The sequence below is a fragment of the Plecotus auritus genome, assembly GCF_963455305.1.
Source record: "Plecotus auritus genome assembly, chromosome: 5".
NCBI classification, from domain to species: Eukaryota; Metazoa; Chordata; class Mammalia; order Chiroptera; family Vespertilionidae; genus Plecotus; species Plecotus auritus.
This window is the reverse complement of record NC_137776.1, coordinates 15,716,956-15,737,837: the sequence shown is the minus strand read 5'-3', so window position 1 is coordinate 15,737,837 and position 20,882 is coordinate 15,716,956. Positions and strand designations below refer to the sequence as shown.

The 20,882-nt window shown below is 45.7% G+C and overlaps 1 protein-coding gene across 5 annotated transcripts in view; it reads left to right on the top strand.

The window, feature by feature from the left end:
- The window catches only part of PLEKHM3 (pleckstrin homology domain containing M3), a 243,684-nt gene that overhangs the window by 85,194 nt on the left and 137,608 nt on the right, over window positions 1–20,882 (top strand). For all 5 annotated transcript variants that reach the window (XM_080667586.1, XM_080667585.1, XM_080667584.1 and 2 more), the window contains exon 6: window positions 4,849–4,912. In XM_080667586.1, coding sequence (XP_080523712.1) covers window positions 4,849–4,912 — 64 coding nt within the window. The remainder of the gene's footprint in view (window positions 1–4,848; window positions 4,913–20,882) is intronic.

Here is a 20,882-nt window from a genome sequence, read left to right as displayed (position 1 = left end):
CAATGGGGAAAGGACAGTCTCTGGAATAAATGGTGTTGGGAAAACTGGACAGTCACGTGCAAAAGACGAAACTGGACCAGTATCTTACACCATAACCAAAGTTAGCTCAAAAGGGATTAAACACTTGAACATAAGATGTGAAACCATAAAACTCCTAGAAGATAACCTAGGCGATAAGCTTCATTGACACAGGTCTTGCAATGGTTTTTTTAAAATCTGACAACAAAAGCCAGAATAAATAAGCAGCACTACATCAAACTAAAAAGCTTCTGCACAGCAAATCAACAAAATGAAAGGCAACCTACTGAATAGGAGAAAATGACTGCAGGTCATATAGTTGATAAGGGGTTAATATCCAAAGTATATAAAGAACTCATACAACCCAATAGCAAACAACAACAACAAACAATCTTATTTAAAAATGGGCAGAAGATCTAAATAGACATTTTTCAAAGAAGGCATACAAGTGGCCAACAGTTACATGAAAAGATGCTCAAGATCACTAATCACCAGGGAAATTCAGTCAAAACTACAATAAGATATTGCCTCACACCTGTCAGAATGGCCATTGTTAAAAATAAAAATGGCTGGGCAGAGGTGAGTAAGGGGGCTGGGGGGAGACATCTATAATACTGTCAATTTTAAAAAAAGAAAAGTAATTGACATATATCGCTGTAAGTTTAAGCTTGATTATTTGATTGACATGTATTGTGATTACCACAGTGGGTTCAGCTAACATACATCTTATCATATAAATACAATAAAAAGAAGAAAAAAGGAAAAAAAAAGTGTTGGTGAGGATGTGGAAAAAAGGGAACCCTTGTGTACTGTTGGTAGGAATGTAAATTGGTGCAGCCACTAGGGAAAACAGTTTGGAGGTTCCTTAAAAAACTAAAAATAAAACTACCATACAATCTAACAAGTTCACTTCTGGATATTTATCTGAAGAAAACAAAAAGATATATGCACCCCATGTTCATTGAAGCATTATTTACAACTAGAGGCCCGGTGCACGAAATTGCACAGGTGAGGGGGTGTGTGTCCCTCAGTCCAGCCTGCACCCTCTGCAATCTGGGACCCCTTGAGGGATGTCCAACTGCCCGTTTAGGCACGATCCTGATCGGGCCTAAATGGGCGGTTGGACATCCCTCTCACAATCCAGGACTGCTGGCTCCAAACCACTCACCTGCCCCTGCCGGATTCCCCCTAACCACTTCTGCCTGCCAGCCTGATCACCCCTTAACCACTCCCCTGCCAGCCTGATCGACGCCTAACTGCTCCCCGGCTGGCCCGATTGCCCCTAACTGCCCTCCCCTGCAGACCTGGTCTCCCCCAACTGCCCTCCTCTGCTGGCCTGGTCACCCCTAACTGCCGTCCCTGCTGACCTGATCGCCCACAACTGCCCTCCCCTGCAGGCCTGGTCCCCTGCAACTGCCCTCCCCTGCAGACCTGGGTCCCCCCCAACTGTCCTCCACTGCAGGCCTGTTTCCCCCCCCCCCCCAACTGCCCTCCCCTGTTGACCTGGTCTCCCCCAACTGCCCTCCTCTGCTGGCCCAGTCACCCCTAACTGCCCTCCCTGCTTGCCTGATCGCCCACAACTGCCCTCCCCTGCAGGCCTGGTCCCCCCCAACTTCCCTCCTCTGCCGGCCTGGGTCCCGCCCAACTGCCCTCCCTTGCTGGGCCTGGTCTCCCCCAACTGCCCTCCTCTGCCGGCCTGGTCACCCCCAACTGCCCTCCTCTGCTGGCCTGGTCACCCCTAACTGGCCACAGCTGCCCTCCCCTGCAGGCCATCTTGTGGTGGCCATCTTGAGTCCACATGGGGGCAGCCATCTTTGACCACATGGGGGCGGTCATCTTGTGTGTTGGAGTGATGGTCAATTTGCATATTACAATTTTATTAGATAGGAATAATTATTGTATTATTTTCCATGTGAACAACTATAAACCTACTTTTGCCGCCCCCCCCTCGTATAATGTAATGGTATGTGTCAATTATCTTCTATAATAATAAAAGCATAATATGCTAATTAGACCGACAGCCGAACGACCTTCTGGACGTCCTTCCGGATGACCTGGACGAAGCCAGGGCTAGCCCCTTGCATGAATTTCGTGCATCGGGCCTCTAGTACCTTAATAATTTTTTTTTAAAAAGCTGGATATTGTCTTTATTGCTCATCAACTGTAGTCACTGACATATCAGGAGTTAGCACGCACCTGGCTTATTTTCGGCCCTTGCTAAGTGTTTGTTGATGAGATAATTGACTGGCTATAGTACCTTAGTAAGGGAATAAGTATGATTTTGGTTTGTAAATGTATAAATCATTCTCATATCCTATGTGCTCTCAGTTATAAAATGTTTGGGTTTTGGAGCAGAAGAAACTTTAAGTAGCAAAACATTATAGATATGCTACCCTGCACTTGTGCCTGCTGCCGTTCATTTCAGTTGCCTACCTTCTACTGACTCTTCCTGTAGCCGACCCAGGTTTGTACAAACCAATGGGAGCAGCGGAAGCTAATTTTGAAACGATTTCCAGCCTACTCACTCGGCTCACTGTCTCCATTTGTCAGCCCTGCTGCCACAGTGTTTTCATTTCACCTTATTTAAGGGATTTTGTTAATAAGCAGTCGCCTTTGACAAAGATTATGCCTTCCATTCAGCTGTGCTCAAACACCCTCCATCCCTGTATTAGATTCTGGCACATTGCTGTCCTCGTAGTCCCACTGAAAGACTGTGTCCTGCGTTTCCTTTTTTGCACCTATGTTTGGGTCTCCAGTCTTCTTGAAAATACATAAATACACATACATACACACACACACACACACACACACGATGTTTTTCCTATACATACATACCTACGATCATCTAATTTACAAATTAGGCATAGTAAGAGATCAACAATAATAAAATTGAACAATTATAATAATAAAATAAGGTGACTTGAACACAAGCACTGCGACAACGCCACAGTCAATCTGACAACTGAGACAGCTACTAAATGACTAAAGAATGGTCAGCACATACAGCATGGACACACTGGACAGAGGGATGATTCACATCCCAGGTGGGACAGAGCAAGACAGCGTGAGATTTCACCACACTACTTAGAACAGCGCCCAATTTAAAACTTATGAATTATTTCTGGAATGTTCCATGTAATATTTTTGGACCTGGGGTAACTGAAACCATAGGAAGTGAAACCATGGATGGAGTTGGGGGAGACTACTGTGTGTGTGGTTTTTTTTTTTAATCTATAAGTACAATGCTATATTCTGGATTGTATCTTTGAACAGAAAAAGGACATTAGTGAAATCATTGGTGAAATCTGAATAAAGTATAATTTACATAATAGTTTATTTTTTAGTTTTGATCAATGTACTTGGTTGATTAACATGTTAATATTAGGGGAAGCCAGGTAAAGGGATAAATGATTTAATCTCTAGGATTTGTCAGGTAGTGCATACTTAATAGAAAGATTGAATAATGAATTTCCCAGTGAGCTGGATATTAGGGCAGTGGTTGTAAACTTTGGCTGCCCTAATTATCAGGAGATATTTTGTTTTGTTTAACACTGATTTCTGGCTTCTACCCAGGCTTATGCCCTATGATTTTCTAAAGGCTCCCCAAGTGATTCTAATAGATGGCCAGATTTGGGACCCACCATGTTAGACCATTCCAGAAATAAATACCCAACGCATAACTCTCTTTTCAAAACCACACATATTGTAATTACCAGTGTATGTACCTCTCCCTAACTTGACTTTATGCTTCTTGAACTCAAATACTATGATTGTCTTATTCATAATTATCTTCCTAGTGCCTGGCACAGTGCTTGGCACATAGTGGACAGTTATAAATGTTAAATAAATTGGTGGTTTCTTTCATTGAGGACACAAAAAAATTGCGTGGTACCATTAAAAGACAGAAAATGTGAGAACCATGAGTTTTGTTTTATTTGTGTGTGTGGTGGTGGTGGTGGGGAGGTAGTTTCTAACCACCTATACCTAGGTACCTATATCCTTATCCATACTCTACTGGATGTATTTGTATTTTTTTAAGTTCACTCACTGTCATTTATCCAGATGCTATGAACTGACAGCAGCCAAAGATATTGGACCTTGTCAGCGAGTCCCAGTTTGAACTGTTTTGTTCCATTGTTCCATTTGTGCCTAGGTTTTAACACTCACTACTACTATACCTGTAAGAGGATAGTTCATTGATGTGATATTGAGCACTACTGTCCCTGCTAATGAAACGCATAGGTGTCTGTAGACAAAAGACACACAAGTTGCCACTCCACTGATTTCCTCAACTCAAATCTATTCATTTAGACATAGAATAATGGAAAGACACTTAGAGGATGAAGTTCAGTCTACTTCATCCCACAGCGCAGAAGCTGAAGAGGTTCAAATCTATTCATTTAGACATAGAATAATGGAGCTGGAAAGACACTTAGAGGATGAAGTTCAGTCTACTTCATTCCACAGCGAAGAAGCTGAAGAAGGGTTTGCGACTTGCCTGAGATGACACAGCTTGTTAGGGACCTGGCTGGTAGAAGAACCCAGTGCTGCGGCCCTCAGGCCTGGACCACTACATGGTACTGCTAGCACCTCGGGTTACAGAAGAAATCCAAGATCAAACGGTTACCTCCATCTTGCTCTCCGTGTTAGGAAGAAAAAGATCTGAACAAAGGGATTATTACCGACTTCTCAGAGGGTGCGAGGAGGGGTACAGGTGGACAGGGGAGCAGGCAGATGAAAGGGATCTTGAACGAGACTTTGAAACTTATCAGAACAAGGGTGTTTTGTGACAGCACCACAGATCATGTGTGTTTCTGTCCTTGTTTTCAGAATTTTCCCCAGAGAATACCTCCTTCAACAGATCCACCTGTATTCCCTCGCCGATCTGCAGCAGGTAGGTACTCAGAGGGGCCATTTCATTTCTCTTTTCTCCCTGGGGGAGTGCCTTTGTTTATTGTGGTCTTGGCACTGAATTCTGCCATCTTTGGGGTAGTTCTCTTTGTAAGCCCTGATAATCGATTAATTTCTATTCATAATGGAAAAAATAAACTTAGTATAAAAAGATATTCCAGGACAGTAACAAATGTTGGCAAGGGCGTAGAGAAATTGGAGCTCTCATACACTGCTGGTGGGAATGCAAAGTGGTGCAGCCACTGTGGAAAACAGGCTGGCAGCCCCTCAAAGAATTAAACAGCTACCATATGACCCAGCAATTTCATTCCTAGATATGCACCAACAGAATTGAAAACATATGTTCACTTTAACACTTACTTGTACATGCATATTCATAATAACCAAAGAATGGAAACAACCCAAATATTCATCAACTGATGAATAAACACAATTTTTATATCCATACAATGGAATATTATTTGGCCATAAAAAGTACAGTACTAATACATGCTACAGTATGAATGCACCTAGAAAACATCATGCTGAAAGAAGCCAGACAGAAGAGAACACATATTTTATGATATATTTAAATGAAATGTCCAAAACAGGCAAATCCCTGGAATTGGAAAGTAGATGAGTGGTTGCCAGGGCCTGGGAGAATAGGGGACTGAGGAGGGACTGCTAATATCCGGGATTTCCTTTGGGAATGTTGAAAATATTCTGGAATTACATAGTGGTGGTGGTTGCACAACCTTGTGAATATGCTAGAGACCAGTGAATTGAATACTTTAGAAGAGTAAGTTTTATGGTATGTGAATTATATCTCAGTAAAAACCAAGGAGAAAAGATGTAAAAGCAGTGACTATTAAACTCTTTGTGCTCAAGCCACACAGTTGGGTGACTGTAAATTTTAATAAAACATAAAGTATATAAGAATCAAAATAATCTTTTTATACTTTCGTTAGTGTATGTTCTTTTGATTATTGACAAGTTAGCAGCCAGGAAGAAAACTGACATTTGTCTGTTCAACCCAAAGTTCTGAATATGTTAAGCTTTGTTTTAATCCTTTAAATCAGTAACTCCCTCCCTAAGAAGACACTAAATGAAGGCATATCTATTAATTCTCTCAAGAGTTAATTTTAAAAAGTAATTATGACAACTTCCAGAACATCTCCAACTGCTGTGATTTTGCTCTTTTGTTGGTTGTTTTCCTCTCTGGTTGTTAAAACTACAGATCCTCAAGTCATTTTTCAAGACAAAAAAAATCTTAATTGTAGTTTAAACTTAAGACTTTTGTGTTCTCTTTGCCCCTTAAAAGGTAGGAAATTTGTTTTAAATGAAAGAAATACTTTTAGAGCATTTAGTGGGAGAGGTCTGAGAGAACACTAGAGTTTTAATTTCACTTGGGTATTGGGTTTAAGCCTATTTGCACCTATCAGCTCCCTCCACTCCTCCAGGTCTGCCTGCCCATCACTGCATGATCAAGCTGCAGCGAGCAGTCTACTGGCTGGGGTGGAAAGGGATAGATTTTTATTTATTATTATCAATCCTCACCTGAGAATATGTTTCTATGGATTTTAGAGGGAGAAGATGGGAAAGAGAGGGAGAGAGACAAAGACTGATGTGAGAAACATCGATCTGTTGCCTCCTGAACACATCCCCACTGGGGATCCACCCTGTACGGGATGATGCTCCAGCCACCTGAGCCACCTGGCCAGGGCAGCAATATATTTTTAGTTGTGATTTCCTAGTGGTGTTCAAGGGGAATCATGATGAAAATACCCATTATGCACTTATCTATTTTCTAGGACTTTACCTGATCATAGTATCTGAGGACCAGACTATCACTTGAGAAGTATGTTTAAAGGCACCGAGGTATTCTTGTAGAGGTGGCTGAAAATAAAACAGGTGGGCTCCAAAGTGAGTCCTCTTTGAGGAAGCCTTTCCTAAGTGAGTTTTGATACCAGATGAAGAGAAAGAATCAGAGTAATTCCATATTCATTTTACAGCGCCAACATAGTACATCTATTTGACATAATAAAACTGCTTTTTAAAGCTTTCCTATACCCTGCTATCTTCCCCCATCTCCTTTTCTTTTCCTTGTAGTAATCAAACCATACATGCCAAGCCACTTACAGAAATCTTGGTGGGCCAGACCATTATTAGCCCCCGGAGCCCCATAAGCAGCTTAATCAGTTTTCAGCCTCAGTAGTAAAGTGATAGAGGCAAAGCAGCAGCTCATCAAACTCCCTGTGGGCGGGGTGGCTCGAGCTCCCTGCGTCCATTTACTCCAACCTGGCTCTTCGTGCCTGGCTTTAAAACCCCCAAACTTATCATATTTAGAGGAGGTTTAATTCAATTACTTTTCCTGCCTGGGGTGGGTTAAATTGGATTTAGCTTTTGATCTGTCTGCATCTAGGCTATCAATACTGAAGGGCACCTCCACCTCATCTAACCTTGGCTTCTGAGTAAATTTCATCCCCTTTTTCTGGATCTGAACTGCTCTTGCAAATAAACAGGGAAGGGAAGGGAACACACAGAGGAAAAAAAATACTGTTGCTTTGTGACAGAGCATATTACTGGTGGCAGGTGGCCCGCCTACCTGCCCCAGCTGGCCAGCCCCATTTGTCCTGTACCATTTGGCCTCTGTCTGGCTTATCGTCATCCTGTTTCATGTCAGCTGAGGAGTTTCAGTCAGTCATTTCTCCCACTTCATTTCTCCCCTCACCCCTGAAACAAAGTTCTTTCTAAACACAGATCTTTCTCTCATAGAAAACAGCTATAGAGAAATGCATTTCAGTTTATAAGGTTTTCAGGGGAGAGGAAGATAAACTAAAGCAAGTAGCTAAAGAGTTATAGATCTCAGTAATACCAATATCCTTCCTAAAGGCAGATTTCTTTCTCCAAATTACTCTTAAGAATTTGATTATTTTTTAGTAGTTTTTATTTTAAAAACACAAAATATAGACATCTTTCTCTCCAGAAAGAAAAAAAAGTAAGAATTTAATAAACATTGTAAAGGAGGATTTATAATTTAAGTATATACAATCTTAAAATAATACAGTACACAAAACACTAATAATATAAAAATTACGGCACTGAAAGAATTCTGGTACAAAAATATTTACTATCTTCTTATCTCTCTCTGTATGTCTTTTCATTTTCACAAGTAACAGCCCCTAAAGTTTTAGCCAATAGATGCAGTTCAATAATTTGGCTGAAGAATTCAAGGCCATTTCCCCCCTTCTCATTATTTGAATGTCCTGGCCTCTTTGCCTGCATTCTCCCCTCTGATCATACACTTGGATGCTGGAAAATACATGGCATAGACGGACCCTCCTGAACAAAGGGAACTCCCTCAAGTTGTTTTGGGAGCTGGTGTCACCTGCCCACTGGCCAGTGGGTGCCAGTTATTGGCCACATTCATAGCTTATGCTGCTACTGAGTCCCTAATTGTCTGTCTATTTCCTCAGTGATTAAGTTACTCACTGGATTTTACTAGCACATCGTGGAAGCAGCAGCTAAACAAGTCACTACCCGACTGTAATCGGCAGCAGCGCTGTAACATGCAACATGAAAGACAGGAGCCAAGGCCCCTCCTGGCCTAGTAGCAGGGCCAAGGGAGGGAGGAGATGGGGTAGAGGCTGGAGTTAGTCATTTCTTACGTTTGGAATTTCAGATGAGTTTCTGATCAGCAAAGGAAAAATTTCTAGAAAATCCTATTAAGTCTGTGCTCTTTGCCTGTAAATCTAACAGAAAATAAAATCTTATGAACAGAAGTGTCCTTTCAAGAGGTGAGAATGCACAGTGTGTTTTGGAACCGACAGGTGGTTCTTATAAGGATTTGGCAGGCAATGACTAAGCATATGTGAACCAATGGACAAGTATTAGTGCTTTAAAATCTATAAATCTCAAAATTTCTTTTTCTTAATTTGTCTGTTTCAATTACAGTTTACTTTCAATATTATTTTGTATTGGTTTCAGTGTACAGCATGGGGGTGACTTTACAGTGTGTTTCTCCTCCCCCCCCCCCCCACACACACACACACACTCCCGATATTTCCAGTACTGTTGGTGCATGTTCTGAAACGGAGGCACTCCTTTTTAAGGGCTTTCTCCTGGTTTGATACTTTGAGAATGGGAAGCAGAATAGAATTTATGTTTGGTTATTTTCAGTCTACCCATCACTATCCCAAAGGAAAAGCTTTAAGATGGGGATACAATAAAAAGAGACGCTCCTGTGAGAGACAGCAGGGAGACGCCCTAACTCTGCGTGCACAGTTCTCCCCTTTCCCTGGGAACCACGGGGCAAACCATCCCCTTACCCCGTCCCCTCAGCTATTTTAACACTGAGAAGGTTCCACATTTTACCAGTAGAATACATTAGTCTATGTAAGTTAATGTTCAAGAGGGTGTAGTTGCTCCTAAGGAGCAAATCAGACCCCGGGTTTAATGTGTCACTCCTCGGACTGAGTAAGTGATAGGAGAATTCTTCTCAGGTTCCCACTACCTGCTGAAAGGAAAGGTCAGGTTTAACTTCTAAATTTTGGCTACTCACGCTCTTGTGACAAAAACCCAAAATGTATATTAATGACTAACTCTTCTGGTGTTACTCACCTTTGGGGCATGTGTAAGCTAAGCACTAAATGATTCTGTTTGTCCATGATTCATGAGAAAGGATACTGGAGGGTCCCATGGGTGAGGTGGCCGGTTAGAGGGGGCCCCTCCCCACCCACTCCCTGCACCGCCCAACACACACACTCCTCTTGTGGGACTGTCTGAAGAACTGACCTCCCCATGGTTCACCTTCCCTAAATTTCCAAACCAGACTCTACCTGCAGGTTAAGGCAATTTAGATTGTAGTTAATACGAAATATATTACCTAAGAAGAATAAATTATTTTGGCACCAATTCATTTGTCTTATTAATCAGTTGAAAACATAGTATATTTGAGGGGAGAGAGATTTGAACAGAGAAGTTTTAATGATGAAAAAGATGGAGAAGTCTGGAGTTTGGAGTACACACTAGAGAGACATGAAATGGAAAGGATGCCAGAGAGGGGGGCCCATAGCCCTCAAGAGCCAGGCAGAGAGGAGTAAACCGAGTGCAGACTGCCTTTCTGCAGTGGCCTAAGGGTCTGCCCCGTTTGTTTTATGCTGACACAGTAACACTTATTCTAAGCAGCTGGGCATATACTTTCAATGAATGGATGGATGGATGAATACACACACATACATACACTAGCCTAAACTCGCTAGCTCTCTTCCCAACAGAAAACCAAACTAGTCATTTTCATGTTAGCCCTGAAACAAAACAATATTAGAAATGCTGATCTCTGAAACCAAATGACAATCTCTGCTTTTTATATGTCAGAATAATGGTGAGTTGTTTAATGTGACCAACTTTCTGAACATTAAACATTCCTGAACAGCTAGCTACCTTTTCAGTGAACTTTTCTGCTAGTCTTCCGTACCCATGGAGCTTAGGAATTGTCATCTGCGTGACCTAAACATATGTCAGAACTGGCCTCGGGAGAAATAATGCAGACGGTGGTCCCAGCTTGCAGATTTTTTCGTGTTGTCTAGCTAGTGAGCGTGATCACCAAAAGGCCATGTTTAAGGCATTTCAAGGCCACTTGTTAAAAACACACTTTACTGAATTCTTCTCCCAGGAAGTTATGCAAGTAATTTCACATGGCCCTACCCCGCCAAGCAAACACAGACTCAGAGAATGTTATTGTCTGTGGGCGCTATTCAGAGCCAGCAGACAAAGGCCGAGCCTAAGTGGGCACCCAGCGCAGCTGCCCTTTCACCGGAGAAGTAACAGGTGATGACCTTTATTCACATGGGGCTGCCGTCTTTCAATTCACAGCCGAGAGGAACACGGCGCCTCAGTACCACAGCCAAGTCAGCAGTCCCCCAGCCTCAGGAGCCGAGGAACTCGTATTCACAGCCTCTCAGCACCCCCGATCCCCACGCCATTGTCCGCCCAGGCGTTAGCGGGCAGGATAACTAATTAGGAGCATTCGGATTTAACAAGCAGAAAAACAAAGTGTGACAGCTCGCCTGTGTTGCTCTGTGGCCAGCGCCGGTGCCCGCCACTGCCCGCTGCCCTCAAACCCCCCTGAGCCTAACGTGGGGAAGGCAGGAATGAGGCCTCAGGAAAACATCACTAAACCTCTGTTCGCTCCTTTAGCCAGGGTTGCTCCAACCAATTAATGAGTTAGTTTTCCATATGTTATCTGTGGAAAAGTCACGCCTTTTAAATAAGTGGATCTCTAACAAGCGTGCCTGTGTGTTTCCCTTGACGATCTTTCAGGAGGGAGGGAAGGGATCGAATGCTATTCCGTGAGGATGGGCAGGTTGGCAGCAGAGCCAACAGTTTTTCGGTGGAGCGGTGGGTGCTGAGCAGTTCCTGCCTCGGGTTCAGTCTCCCCGGCGTTTCAGATCTTGGGTGGAGGGAGGAGTGACAATACTGCCACAAGCCAGGGCGGGCACTGGGTCTCTGCTCCCCCAAGGCCTCCGTCTTTGGAATCCCGCTGATCTTATTGCTGGGTTTTGGTGTTTGCGTGATGGGACCAGTTCTCTGAGCAAATGAAAGTAGTTGATCAAGGTGGTGATACAGATTGTACTTTACACCAGCTGACTAGTCTTTGCCTAGAGAAAACTTTGTCTGTCTGCAGACCCAGGCTCCACACCCAACTGTGTCCACACACCTGGTCCTCAGAGCAGTGAATGAGCGTGGGGCAGGCGGGCAGGCGCAGTGGCAGGCAGTGTGGCTGCGCTGGGAACCAGGTCGGAAAGATGACCGTGTTGTGAATGTTGGATAGAGAGCCTTGTCCTCCAGGTTGAGATGAGGATTCCAGAAGCCAGCCCTCAGCCCGTCAAGTATAAACAACATTGTAATAGATGATACATTACGGAATTGAGTACTGTTTAGTCATTGCTGAAATCGCTTTCCTGGGCATCCAGTTTCCTGGCATCCAACCATCTGGATCAGACCAGCGGTGGAATTGGACCCTCACACATGAATGTTATGAGTCACTATTAACATAGACAGGAAAGGATTTGGATCAAAACTCACCCATCACATGGTCAGAGAAACAAAAATGTCTGCCACACCACTGGTTGGTTAGTATTAGTTAGCAGCTGCTGTATAATAAATTACCCCAAAACGTAGTAACTTAAAAGTCGGCCTTCATTGTCTCCCCCCGTTTCTTTGGGGGAGGAATTTGGGTCAGTTCTGTTGGGCAGTTTGGGCGTGGAGTCTGTTAGGAGGTTGCAGTCCAGATGTTGGTCAGGATCGCAGTCACCGAAGACACCTTTGCCTCCCACGGTGTGCTAATCGCACAGCTGGTGAGCTGGTGCTGGCGGCTGGTGGGGGGCCCCCCACTCCTCCCCACGGGCCTCTCCATGGAGCTCATGTGTCCTCGGGATGTGACGGCTGGCCGGCCAGCGACCTGGGGCGTGGAAGCAGGGGAAGCTGTCCTTCAGGACCTTGCTCCGGAAGCCAGCTAGCATCACTTCTGCCACATTCTGTTCATTTGAAATAAGTCACTTTGTTGGGCCCACATTTATGGAAAAGAGAATTAGACTTCACCTTCCAAAAGCAGGCTTGTCAAAGAACATGCGAATGTGTCCTAAAACCACTGTATCCTGTAATGATCGCATTTGGTATTTGTATTTTGCTTTACTGTTTAAAAAGCGCTTTTCCAAATAACTTTGAGAGAGAGGCAGGTCTGCCTTTTTCACACACCCCTTTACAGGCAAGAAAACTGAGACGTGGAAAGTTAGCGGCTGGCCAGAGCTACCCAGCTCCTACCAAGTGACTGGACCAAGACGGAAGCCGGGGTTTTCTGGCTCCTTGTCCAGCGTCCGTCTGCTGTGCAACATGAGCGAGCGTCTGAGTATTAAAAACAGGCAGCCTCTTGGGTAATCTCATGCTTGCCATGCTTGAGACACAGAGATACAAAGGGAGAAATACTTTCAAAAAGCTCAAGAAAAGAGAAATATGAAATCAGCAATGACTCTTTACAGTTACTTTCTACAAACAGCCTAAGAGGCCAACGGAAGCAAGCGTTCCCTCTCACGTATGATACACTCACAGCGAGTAGCCTTGGCCCAAGCAAGGGGTCTGGGTCCTTCCCCCTCACGCTAATTCTACTTCCCTGGTCAGACTTCCCTTAGGCCACCAACAGCCAACAGGAAAGGGCCCCTCTGGTTCTTCCTTCCTGTTCGGTTCAGTTTAACAAATGCGTTGAATGCCTTCTGTGTGCCAGGCACTGTGCTGGGAACAGAGGGCACGAAGGTGAGTAGTCACGGTCCCTTTCCTCATCGAGTTCAGTCCAATGAAAGAGGCAGACGAGCACCTTTTAAGTCAGTGGGTTTGAACACAGGGCCCTTGGGAAACACATCTAAGTGTGGCAGATTCTATTTTGTGAAGGTGGACACAACAGTAGCTTTCATCCCACACGCCCTTCGTCCCCTGTGACTTTGACATTCCTCCCATCGAGAGGGGGATGGCGGGGTCTATGTTCCCTCTCCCTGAATTTGGATGGGCCTGTGGCTATGGAGGTGATGCTGTGTGACCTCCAAGGCTGGGTCACAGAACGATACAGCTTCAACCTGGTGCTCTGTGGGGACATTCGCTCTTGTTAACCAGCCATTATGTCAACCAGCCCATGAGGAGTCCTGGCTGACAGCCATTATCCACACCAAGCACGCGAGTGAAAATACCTCCAAATGACTCCCACCCCTAGCTTGCAAGGAGGCTACAGAGAAGGCTGCAGATGTCACGGAGCCCGGACAGGCCATCTCCACTGTGCCCTGCTTGAACCCGGGCCTGTAGAACCTAAGCATAATGAAACGATTGTCTTACACCGCTAGGTTTTGGGGTAATTTGTTTTCAGCCGTAGTAACCAGAACACACACCTAGGAACTCAGCTGTCAGGGAAGGCTTCCTAGAAGCTTGGTTCTAAAGGAGATGTGCGGCCCTGTGGATGTGGGCCAGGCAGAGGGGAGTGACAGAGGACTTTTGGGCCCTGGGAGCCCCGAACCCTTCGTGACCGATCAGTGTTTCTGTGATGGAAATGAGCAGGAGAACGTTTTCATTACGGACTTGGACGTTTCTGAAGAACGTTTTGTCTGCATGCTTCAGGATTATTTTGATAAATTGTCTCAACAAACATTCATGGAATCAGTATGATGGGGTCACTCTGCTTTCCTGAGAAATGAAAGTCTGTTCTAAAGAGTTTGTGAAAGTCTCCCCAGCCAAGAGCTGCAGAGGGCAGAGTTTATAACCGTTCCAGCCCACCTGTGCACCTGAAACATGATCGTTTGCTATCACCAAACCCCTGGCTGGGTGTTTTCTTCCTGTTCATTTTTTCATTTAGCAAACATTTACTAAGCACATACTATGTGCCCAGAGCCATGGTCACCTTGAAGTTGAGAGAGCTCGTTTTCTCAGAAAAGGACTAGTGATTCTTACCGATTGTGGTCAAACTCCTGTACTCTGCGAACTTCTGGTATGAGGCTGCCCAGGATTCTGCTCAACCTAGTGGTACCAGTGGGACTTTATCCCCTGGGGCCTCATGTCAACAGTCTACACTTGCTGCTGCTCTTCAGGGGGCCGGGGGACCGAGAGAAAGCTCTTTCTTGTTAGGTGTTGAGGGCTTAGGAGGTTCTAGCACTTCCACAAAGTCCATGCACTGGATGATGCTCCAGAACTGGAACCGGAAGTGTGGTCGCCTCAAAAGACAGATTAGCACAGATAAGTGTGCCTTAGCCAAAACCATTGGCTGTGACAGCAGCCTGCAGTTCCATCTACATTTGGAACTTGCTGCCTTTCAACAACATCACCCTCATTTTTCTGAGGAAAAAATAGAAGGTTGACTGGGACAGCGCTTTCTATTATGACTTGTTTGTGTTTTGTGTGTTTTTTTCATTTCTGGCTAAATCCTGTTAAACCATCAACACATTTGCTCCTGGAATGTTAAACAAGATTCAGAGTCATTGGTGACAGCAGGGAAGATCCTTACAGCCCAGCAAACAATGCAGAGGCCTGGGCAGCAGCCTCGATCATTCAGAAAGCTGCCAAAGCATTAACTAGCCCGGGCTTCATAGCTGTCCAACAGCTTTCTTGTCCCTCAAATTCACTTTCTTCCTGAGAACAGGTCCTTCATTTATTCATCCAGATAAGAAGAAAGCAAGAACTATCTAATGTGCCAGCTTCCGTGTCAAGTGCTGGGGGCAGGATAGAAAGGTGCGGCTGTAGGGGTGGGCCAAGCACACTGGGCAGCGCCGTCCACATTCTAAAGGAGGGAAGTAGGGTTTTAGAACAGGGCTCAGTAGACTTGGGATTACTGCAGAGGCCAGGCAAGTGGCATCTGTGCCCAAACAGGGCCAAGGTGAGGTGTGCGGTGGCCGTGATGACAAACCAGAGAGTGCCCCCATCTGCAGGGACAGCTGCTACTCAGTCGCCCCAGTTGTCATGCCTTCCCGTTTTCCAAGAAAAGCCGGAAATCCGTATTTTTATGTGAAATTTCTCAATATTTAAACACTCTGCAGGCCAAACAAAACACAGCCACTGGTTTTGACCTCTGCTTTATACTAGAGAATGCCTGCTTTTGTTCCGTCAAACTAATGAATGCTCAATTACGAGAAGGAATCTAGAGGTTAGGGTTAGATTGTGCTCCTCAAAAGCCTGCAGACCCCATCCCCAGCCCTCGAGGTCCTAATTGACAGACGTGCGCAGGCTGACAGCAGGGCTCTGAGAGTGGACACGCACAAGGAAACGGGCGAGCCATTCCAGGTCACTCTGCAAGGTCAGGGCAGCAATGCAAACATTCGGAGGTCAGGTGGCAGCAAGGAAGCCCTCCGCTTCCTGGAGCTGTCGGTTAATAAATCATATTCAAACGGTATCCCCAGATTCCCTCTGCCCGGCACTGCTTTGTCAAGTGGAAAATTAAATAGAAATCAAAATTAAGATGGCTGTCAGGAGACCAGCAGGCCAGCGTCAGGCCAACGTGGGATGGAGTTTCTGCCTGGAGCAAAGGTCTCCAAAGCAGTAATGATACCTGACCTTGGGCATCGCAGACGGGTGGATGGTGCAGTGGTTATGTGCTGGGGCCTTGGAGCCTGACTGCCCACACTCAAATGCCAGCTCATGCCAGACTCACTAGGTGACCTTGGGCAAGTCACTTCTCTTCCTCAAGAGGCACTTCATCTCTGAAGTGGGGAATATAGTACCTTCCCCCAAAGGTTTTTGTGAGGTTTAGAGGCGTTAATATCTATCAGGCACTTAGAACTGTGCTTGAGCGGCTTGAACCCGAGTCTCGGACTCTCACCTTCCTCCCCAAACAACGAACTTCAGCACCCACTCCAGCTTCTCCAGCCACCCTGGGCTCCGGGGGACTGGCCAGCAGCATGGCCTGTGTCTGTGTAGGCATCGGGCCCTCGGGCTCCCGGATCTCCGTGTCCCACTCTACCCGCGTGCAAGACAGCTGGGGCCCCTGGGGCCTGGCAGTAGGAATGGCGAGGGGGGAGGGTGCATAGGGGGCTCCAGAATGAGGAGAGTATGCAATGTCTGTATGACCTGGCCTCCTACCTGGAGAGGAGCCTGGAGGCTGATATCAGAGACTGAAGAGCAGAATCTGGGGACACCTGGAGAAGGGACCCCAGCTTAGAGACAGGACATTATTTCAAGACCACTGAGGACCTGAGGGCTCAGATCTTTCCAAGTTCTGTGGACAATACCCGCTTCATTCTGCATATGACAATGTCCTGAATTGCTGCTGACTTCAGAGTCAAGTATATGAGCCTTCTAGTGGTGTAAGTACCGGTCTTAGTGTTATTATGAGATGTGGGCCTTTCCACCAGTGGCTCCCTGTAGCTAGCTTTCTCCAGCGTCACCAAGACTCTGCATCTGTGGACACCAGACTCCAGCTGACAGCACAGAAACAATGTTTGCTACACCCAGTTTTACCCCTCGGGTTCTGCAGGTGTTTCTAGGCGTGGATTTTGCTGTAGCAGCAGCTGTCACCATATGGCCCAGCACCTGGGTAAGGAACGCTTTCCCTGCCTCCAGGGTGGTCCTAGACTAGCCTGCCCCTAGTGGCTGCACGGGGAATTGCACCTGGAGAACCCACCCCAGGCAACGAGCTCTCCCTGAGGTTATGCTGGAGCACTCAGGTGTGGCCCTCCAGCCTCACCACCTTTCTTTGGTCTTGCTGAGAGGCCTTCAGAGTTTGAACCAGAAGGTTGGTTTGGGCTTCCCCAAACGGGAGGCAAGTTCAGCACCTGTCTCTTTGAAGGATGCATGCCCTTTTGGTGGGCTGTGCACAGATACCTTTTCAATTTTACAGAATCATAGACTATTTTCTGTGCTTTAAAAAATATTGAGTCCACCCTATTTCTGCAGGTAGAGAAGGGAGGAGCTTACCAGACTGAAATGTTGGCAGAAACAAAGAGAATCCATGTTTCTTCCCACCTGCAATTATAGTTTCACTAGCTTGTAAAGCACACACAGAATTTGCAGTGCATTCCTCCCTTGCAGTAGGGGGGAGGCCCTGCTGTGAGTGTAATTGGCTTTCTAGCTTCCTTTAATGCTGAGGCAGAAGGCAGCTTGGACTGAAGGGCCTTTACTCTTAGAATTAACCGGTGTTGAATTGTGTTTAAATTCCACGCATCTCCCTGAATGCGTGTGTTCCATTAAGTCTCACTCAGGAGTGGAAACACGGCTTACCTCTGAGAATATCCCCATCCCTAGCACTTCTCGGGCTTTATAAAAGCTGGGTTTCTTTCCTTTTCTAATAGATTTTAACTTAACCCTTATAGGGATTATTCTTAGCCCTGTTAACCAGTGAGTTAAAGATATATGGCATCTTTAAATGACAATTTTATACAGTACATCCAAATTTAGACCACTTTTTTTTTTTCAGGCTTTGGTTTTGTCCTATATCTGTTCCCAAAAAGAGAGTCACGGTCATATTTGGATAGAAACCACCTTCATCCCTTTACCTCTTGAGTCTGAAGTGTCCTCACTTGTGAGGTAAAAGGTTGAATTAGCAATTTTTACAGCCCCTTCCAGCTTCAGGACCGGGGTTCCATGACTTTATGGTACTTGAGAAGCAATGAAGTCGTGGAAGCCATTCTACTTACATCTACTCTCTGGGGTCTCCCAGACAGTTTGCACAAAGCAGCCAGGCTGTGGGCACAGCCAGGGACCTGGAGCTGGAGCCAGATCTCAGCCCCTCCAGTCCCCAGGGACAAATGTCAAGATTTTCCTTTGCCAAAGGTCAACTGATGATTTGCTTTTTTGTCATGAAATAGCTATTTCAAGCATTTTCACAAATATGCTATGAAGGACAGCTTATATAAACAAGTTAAATATTCTGATTTCACATAGTCCTTAAAGACAAATTATCTCAGTACCTTATTATCCAGTGGCAGTTAGAATAACACCCAGCACACACAAGTTGGCCAATAAAAATATAAGAAGATGATATGCCATGTAGTGCGTTTGCTACATCAGTCAGGTTATCTAGGAGTTGGTGTTTGTGTTGGACTAACAGTGAGAGCCCACTGCAGCTCAGGTGTGCACAAGGGACAATAAACGGACGGGGCATTATAAGAGAAGGTTTAGAGCTGAAGGAAAAAGGGGGTCAGGGGAAGGGTATTGTGAGTGGATTCTTGGCTAGAGCAGGGTCAGGGGTGCAGAGAGAAAGTAGGCTAGGCAATCGCAGGTAATAAAACTACCGATTTGAGTTTCATCTTTTTCTCCTTTCTCTGCCTACTGCCTGCTGGGGGCAGGGACTGTTCATCTGACAGGCAGGAGGAGCTAAAAGGGCCTGGGTTTCCAGTCTGCTTTCTTCAATCCCTGAGCTAGGCACACTCACTGAAGGCAAGGGGCTTGCTCATTTCACGGTCATTTCATATCACTTAGTCAAGGAGAGAGAGCGGAGCATTTAGAAAATCCACAACACAGGGTGACAACAGCTTATCCTTTAACAAGTCACATAATCTCTCTGGTGCTTAAAATCTTTGTGAAGTGGAAAAGCTGTCCTAATGATTAGATTAATAATATCTGCTTTTTATTATATGCCTCCAAACGTTACTTTTATTATTGAGTGCTTATCTTTAGGCCAGACCCTGTTTGCAATGGACACAGATGACCTCATTTGATCCTCACAACAGCCCTCTGTGATAGATGCTATTATTACCCACCTTTTACAAATGAGATGGACTTGCCCAAAGCTGTCTATCTAGCCAACAGTGGAGGAGCTGGGGTTTAAACCCAGGCTGTCCTATTCTAGCCCACACCCTTTGTTTTGTTTCAATTTGGGATGCAATGTTTCCTACTTAAAACATAAAGAATAACGGATACAGTCAGCTGCAGTTGAGGGGGCCCCTTCTCCAGTGGCACACTCTGAACCGCCACCTTGTACCATTTCCTTCCAGCACCAGCACTCTCCATTTCTAGAGGCAAACTGGTACCAAGACTCAGGAGGCAGCAGGGCCAGGCCCCACTATTGCTGAAGCCCCACCAAATCGTTCCACTGGATGGAGGAGGGAATAAGAGGGGAAAGTGGGGAACAGAACCTGGTAAATGCACCCATCGCTAGCCCCAGAATGTCAGCATCCCCCGGGCCAAAGATCCTAATGCCCAAGAGGATCGGTGCCGATATGACCGGAGCCATCTGCCCCAAGTAGGCCACAGCTCCTGAAATTCGTACAGGTGAGTTTCACCACTGCCACGCGGTCAGAGCAGTTCCATTCAGTCCAACCCAGTGAGTGCCCTGCAGCCATCAACAGCAGCAAAATTCTAGAACAAAGAATTAGACACCCCATAGCATATACCCATTTGTAGTCCCAGAGGGAAAGCAGGCTACTTGCGTGGGATTTATGATACCATGGATTTGCTTTTCGTTTTGTTTCCAGGAGTTTAGAATGAGCGCATTCTATATTCACAGCTAGGCTGCCCTGGGTCAGTGCATGTTTATGTATGAGCTCGTCTGTCCCAAACAGACCTTTGCGGTAGAGCGTCTCTCTCGCCCTGCTCGTGTGTGTGAGCGTGCGCGTGTGTGTTCACAACTGCGACTATTTTTAATGCTCCTCCTTGCCCGTTGGCTCCAATCACTGGCACACACACGTATCAGAGATGAAGCCTTGCTGCCCAGGACCCTGCCTGCCTGGAGCCCTGCTAGCATCCCTCCCACATAATGTGGTCAGAAAACCCGACTCTCCTGGAACGGCCTTCAGCCTAAAGCTTCTCTCCAGCCCCTGGAAGCACAGAGCAAAAATCTCTGGAGCAGCTGACATTTTAGGTGTGTATATAATTTACCAAACTCTTGGCCGCTCAGCTCTTAGACAGTGGTCACAAAAGGAATTAGCAGTCCTCCCTGCTACCCCAAAACCCGAAGAAGGAAGGGTGTTACTCGGCTTTGGCACAGCGGCCTGCTGGCACACGGTGTCAAACAGCAGCACAGCGGTACATGTTGGCCACAGAAGGCTTTGGGGTGGTGGAAGGGGCCAAAATAGTTGTGGCATAAGTTGGCCAAGGTATTAAGCAGATCTGAGTTTAATTTAACATAGAGATAACAACTCTTTTTTTGTTTTCCAACTGGCTGCTGCTTTCTCTGTCTCCACGGGTCCAGAATTTTCAGCCAGGAGTCAGTTCATAAGGACATTCAAGTCCTTTCAGAGCGAGAGGTAATGGTCTTTCCGTGGGCTTTCACATTTGGCCGGGCAGGATGGGGGAAGGATGAAAAGCACGTGGGATCTGGGGAAAGCTGAAAATGGATCTTGAGGCTTGAATTCCTTCTATGAGTTTGCTTAAGCCACAGTGCCTGCGCTTAGAATAGAGAGGCAGGCAGTCTGTCTCCTCAGGATAAGGAAGGATTTGGAACTCAGCTACTGTGAGGTCTTGGCCCCTACTGTGTTTTCTGGTTTGTTTTGTTAGCAGGAGCAAGTTAT